The sequence below is a fragment of the Echinops telfairi genome, unplaced genomic scaffold, assembly GCF_000313985.2.
Source record: "Echinops telfairi isolate 266 unplaced genomic scaffold, ASM31398v2 ScPeMD7_1713;HRSCAF=2227, whole genome shotgun sequence".
Lineage (NCBI taxonomy): Eukaryota > Metazoa > Chordata > Mammalia > Afrosoricida > Tenrecidae > Echinops > Echinops telfairi.
The window spans coordinates 17,947,028-17,952,716 of record NW_022105611.1 but is presented as its reverse complement, the minus strand read 5'-3'; the positions used below and the strand labels follow the sequence as shown (position 1 = coordinate 17,952,716).

Genomic DNA, 5,689 nt, shown 5'->3' with positions numbered 1-5,689 from the left:
CAAAACAAGAGACCCGAGAACCAGAAAGGCGAGCTCACCACCCATTTATCCCTCCGCCTTTCAATTAGCCCCACATGTGATTATCGGCCAGGTTGGCACAATTAACTAACTCAGGGATACTGGCAATTCTGAGAGAAATCAAAATAGGCGTTTGCAGCAGAGTTGGGGAGACAGACATATAAATGGCTCAGTGTATCACCAGGCAGACAGATGCCTTTGCTAAAGAGAGGCCAGGCAGCCACTGTGGGAGTCCAGAGGAGGTGGCCATTAGTTCTTTTGTGGAAGTGGCCTTGAAGAGTTGGAGAAGCAGCAGAAGAAATGCTGCCCATGGGTCTGCCTTTCAGGTCTGTTGGATGTGTGCACGCTTTGGGGGAAGTGCTTTAAAATCATTAAAAGAAAATGTCCATGTCTTCGGGAATATTCTTCTGTTTCCAGTCTTGCTCCTTCAAAGCTGCCTCCCCATGGCTGCCTGAGTGATTTTTCTAAGTGATATCCTGTTGCCCAAGCCCAAGCCCAAGCCCAACTTCTTCAGCCTGGGGAGTCAGCTTCTTTTCAACCAGGCCCCATCTTCCACTTCCAGCCTTCTTTCCCTGTTCCTTATCTGTGGGAAGCAGGTAACAGGAAGAGAGTGTTTACAGATGAATCCCTTATTCTCATATATTAAGAAAGCTGGCAGGCTGGGTTTCTGGGGTAGAGGGAGGCCTTCACCCCTGTGAATTAGAGGCGAGTCCCAATCACATTCTCATATAGGCATCTTTTATTGGAGTAGACACATGCTATTGCTCTCTAGCCTCTGAGGACAGCCCCTCCCCCTTACCTGCCCAGGGCAATGGTGTTAGGTTACTTCTCCAATATACTCAGGGACCTTTTAAGGTTAGGGTACAGCCCACTTTGTTATGTATGTGGCTACCTGTAATTAGGAGGGCTTGCATGTCCACTGAATGTATATGAGCCTTGGTTGGAAATATATTCTCTTTTTGTGTGCACCTGACTCCTAAAGTCATGGAGGTTCCAGAGATGAGCATTTGCATACCTTATCTTGTCTGATGTCTTTAATTTCACCCCTCAATTACACAATGGCCCCTTGGATCTTGGATTGTGGGGTTTGGTACCTCACACTCATCCACGTAACTTTTTGGGGTGGCCATGCTAAATGTGTCAATGGTCCACAATCCTGTCATTCTAGATGCCTGTGTTATGATCAAATCTGTGCTTGCAATTCAGGTGTGATATACTCAAGGTTAGCTGTATTTTGGCTCTTCTGGGCTTGTTTCAATTTTCTTCAACTTCAACCTGAATGTCCATAGAATTATTGGTGGTCTGTTCCACAGTCAGCACCTGGCCTAATTTATCAGCAGATGTCATACATTTGATTCATGTGTATTGTCTGTCTACAGACCCATATGTACCATTGTCATTGAAAAATGGTATTTGCAATTTTGGTCCTGCAAAATTCTATGATGGGATCTCCAGCTTCTAACACCAAACTACCATTTATTTGGCATTATCCTATGCCAAAGGAACTGTGCTAAGCACTTTACATGCCCTTTCTTCATTATTTTGTGTAGTATTAAATTAAAAAAATGATGCTGAGGGAGGTGAGTGGGGTGCCAGCCCCCACCTGCTGCTTGAACTCACTGGTTCAGTAATACTACTTCTGGGTTCAGTAATGCACAATTATACGGTTGAGATATATAAGCATTATATTAAAGTCATTGAGAGCATGAGAGATAATACAATAATACAGTCAGGCATGTTACATAGTACCATTGCTCACCTCATCCCAGCTTGGTGGTCCAGTGGAGAGAGGGGGAAGGGAAGGAGGGGAAGGGAACAAGGGAGAGGGGAGTGACCAGGGAGTGAGCAGCAAAGAGCTCAGAGTCAGAGAGAGATCTCTTGCTGACTCACACCTATATACCTTTTGGGGGCAATCCAGCCCACTAATTACAGGTAGAGACATACATCACAGGGAGGAGCTGCACTATAGGTTACACAGCAATGAGTGGGTGGTCTAGGGGTTGGTCTCTGGGTCTCCATAGGAATATTATCAGTAGGGTGCAAACCCCTCCTACAGGAGCCTGTCCATTGTCCCCAGAGGCAGGGAGCAGGCCTACCTGTGGTGGGATGAGACAGCAGTCTGGCAACTGATTGCTCTCAGTGGGGGAATGCCTGCGCATCTGACCTCCCCCCACAATTTTGCCAACAGCAAGCTACTTCCGTTTTCCCTGAGGCTCCTGGGGCTAGGGGGTTCTTTTCTTCCAGTTTGTGGCACGAGTGGAGAATTTTGAGATGAACTGTTTATCTGAATTTTCAACTTGCTGCAACATTGAACCACAGTGAAGGCTTGTAGAAAGAATGAATCCTGCTATCTGATGGAGTGTTCTTTCTCCCCTTCCTGCCAGATGAACTCTTGTTGATCCTTCAATGCTCAATTTTTGTTGTTCTTAGATGCCCTCAAGTCAGTTCTAACTCACGGCAACCCTATAACCCACAGAAGGAAGCTCTGAAACACTGTTTGGCTCTGAGTTATGGCCGTCTTCACAATCACTGCGATATCTGAGCCCATTCAAGTTTCACCATCCTTGCTTCTAAGGAATAGTCTGGTTGTCCTTCTGAAATAGTTTTGTTTTTAATTCTGGAAGTCCATGGGATAGTCAATATTCCTTGCCAACACAATTAAAATCCATCAGTTCCTTTTTGGCTTGTACTATCACCTTCCTAATGATCTTTTCTGGCTCCCAGAGCTCTGCATTTCCTTTGGAACCAGCACTGAATATCTGGGTCATCACCTTGTTTACTTACTGATCCCCCATACAGGGAATGGAGGGATGGATTTGGGCCTGGTTCCTCATGTTCCTAGCACCATCCTAGAATGATCTTCACCTAGAAGATCTTTGTTATTGTTAGCTAGTATTCAGAACTACTCCAAGAAAAGAAGATTCTGTGTTCTCTAAGTTCATATTCTTAGCTTGTAGGGGCTGAATTCTGCCCCCTCCCTCCATATATGTCTATGTCCTAAGTCCCAAGACCTGTGAATATGGCCTTGCTTGGACAAATGGTCTTTGCAGAGGTGACTGGTCCTGACGTGATCATCGTTGGTAGGCCCTAAATCCAAGGACAAGTTTTCTCAAAAGAGACAGAAGAGGAATATCAAAAGGTAAAGGCAGCATAGGGCCCTGCACCCCTCTCCAAGATCATGAGGAAGTTGGGGCCCATTGCTGTAGCTAATGTGGCAATCCAGCTCCTTGAGGGTCCTCCTTGTTTCTACTGCTCCTTTGCCAACGACAGTGCTCTTTTCTAGCAATCGGTCTTTCCTGAGGACATGTCCAAGGAACGTGTTAATTCTTTTGGTACTCCATGGTAGATTCAATAGTCTTCATTAATACAACAGTTTGAATATGGATTCTCCTGTCTTCCTTCAGAACTTTCTCACTATTCAGGTTTTGCATGCATATGAGGCTACTGAAAATACCATGGCTTGAGCCAGGTACATCTTAGTCATCAAAGTGAAATCATAAATATAGTTGTTGTTTTTACCCCCCAAATGGCTTAAAGTTAATACATGATAGCATGCTTACCTGTTACTATGAGTATGTCAGAGTGCACACATGATATACCAAGTACCATACTGGGCACTATACACATGCTGACTTACTTCATCTGTAGTACAATTTTATGACTATTTTACAGATGCCAAAGCCATAGCTGAGGGAGGGGATCTGACTGGCCTGGAGACACCTTAACTAGGAGATTGCAATCAAGATTCCAAAAGTGCTTGCTGATTCTGACTCCGAAGTGCTACATCGGCTCAGGTGGTTGAAAAATCCAGTCTAGGAGGGAAAAGAAGGCAGATTGGTAACTGGCAGAATGACCCAGTATCATTTATTATAGAAGCAATTGGTAGAGAAGGTATCATGATGATCCAAGAAGTCTGCACGGAAGAGGTAGCTTCTGAGCTGGGCCTTCATTTCAACAAAACATCTCATGATTATGTTGTTTTAGACATCAGCGGGTCGTGTTTGCTAGAGGGATGAGAGAGAGAGAGAGAGAGCGAGCCCGAGCGCGGAGCTTACTCTAAACAACGCAACGCAATCAAGTACAGGGATCATGTGGCCTGAGACTTAAGGATTTCTGACTTAAGGTGTCAGAGAGGATGGGAGATGTTTTGGAGGAAAGGACCCCCATCTCGTTCCACCCCTAGCTGAGATCTGATGAGCAAGCATTTGCCAGAAGAGTAGCAAAAGCTTCCGAGGGATCACATAAACAACCCCACAGGGGTAAAACAGCAGCCAGGCACGCCTCATCTTACCGTACCAGTCAGTGGAGCGCAGGAAGCGGGCGTGGAGGTAAGCGGGGATCTCCATGTGTTCTGCGTGGGCACTCTGCTCAACCGTAAAGCGTCACGCGTGGTCGGGAACGCAGCAGAACAACTCGTTCCAGCGCCATTCAGGTCTCCGCCCTTCAACCGAGGCCTGTTTCCGTGGCAACTAGGTTAGGGCGGAAGTGGCTCAGAAGACCGACTCTCACGCATCAGGTGACTCGCCTGTCTCCTGCACGTGACACCGGAGTCCCAGCTAGCTAGCTACCTAGTCAGACCCCGCCCTCTTCCCTTTCTTGGCAATTGACAGCAACCTAGAGCAATGGTGTTTACAGATCTACGGGCAGGTCCCGCCCCCTGATAATGAATGAACCAATTTGACGGGGAAGAGAAGAAGCCACGCCCAGGTTTCACCCCGGTTTGACAGACGTAATATCGGCCAGCCTCAGGTCCCTCCGCCCCCAGCCCAATACAGCCGGCGATGGACAGCCCTTCTGCCCAATAGCATGTACCGCGCTGGTCGTGGGGCCCCGCCCCTGGAAGAAGTGGACCAATGAGCACGCCAGGTCTCGCCGGGGCGGTGGGGGGTTGCACTGCGGTAACAGGGCTCTTCCTTAGCCAGCGGCGGCGGCCAGCGGTGGGGTAGAGCGGTCCTGGCTTTCGGGCGGCGGGTTCCTAGGCTGCAGAGGCTCGGCGGGTCGTGGTTAGGTGGTAGCGGCGGATGCCGGAGGAGCGCCGGCTCGGCCGCTTGGCGGCCCCTGGGTCGAGATGAGCGGCTCGGCGTCTGTCGGGGGCCCGGTGCTCCCGCTGCCCCCGGGCCCGGCCACTGCGCTGCCTCCCGGCTCTGCCGCGCGGGCTCTTCATGTGGAGCTGCCGTCCCAGCAGGTAAGCCCGCGGGCTCGCGGCTCTCGGGAGGGACCGGATCAGGAGACCCTGTTGGCACCGGTCTGATCCCGTGCAGCCGGGAGACCCCGCGAAGTGACCGGGGAGAGCGTAGGGGGACCGGGGAAGCCTGACAGGAGATCCTGGGAGGGGAGGGGGCTTCAGTAATGGGCCAACCGTCGGGAGAGCCCGACGGGGAAAAATCCCGTTACCGGAGAAGGGCTGGGTGCAGCGAACAGGAAGAGACTCTGAAACTCCCTGGGGCCCCCGGCCAGAGTCCGCCGCGCTCCCTAGAGGGCTGGGGATTCCCTGGCGCAGACCCTCCCCCTGCGCGCTGCAGGGCTGGGACCCGGGGAAGCCCTCCCGCCCGTCCCCCGGGAGATCGGGGAGAGCTCTTCCTTTCTCCACCGTCAGCCCTTCCTCCCCGCCCGTCGGGAGAAACCAGTTGGCTCTCTTTGCTCCAGGCCAGTGGTGAGACTTTAGGGTTCC

General features: G+C 50.3%; 1 protein-coding gene and 1 long non-coding RNA gene across 3 annotated transcripts in view; one reads left to right on the top strand and one right to left on the bottom strand.

Moving 5' to 3' along the window:
- Window positions 1–3,866: 3,866 nt before the first annotated feature.
- Window positions 3,867–4,475, bottom strand: LOC123522049. Its single transcript, XR_006680353.1, has 2 exons — window positions 4,315–4,475; window positions 3,867–4,022 (listed from the first exon to the last, which is right to left on the bottom strand). It is a non-coding gene; the product is annotated as an uncharacterized LOC123522049 (long non-coding RNA).
- A 459-nt stretch (window positions 4,476–4,934) lies between these two features.
- Window positions 4,935–5,689, top strand: part of UVRAG (UV radiation resistance associated) — a 289,183-nt gene continuing 288,428 nt past the window's right edge. For both annotated transcript variants that reach the window (XM_004708836.2, XM_045293121.1), the window contains exon 1: window positions 4,935–5,203. In XM_004708836.2, the coding sequence (XP_004708893.1) occupies window positions 5,087–5,203 (117 nt within the window). In that variant the 5' untranslated portion in view covers window positions 4,935–5,086. The remainder of the gene's footprint in view (window positions 5,204–5,689) is intronic.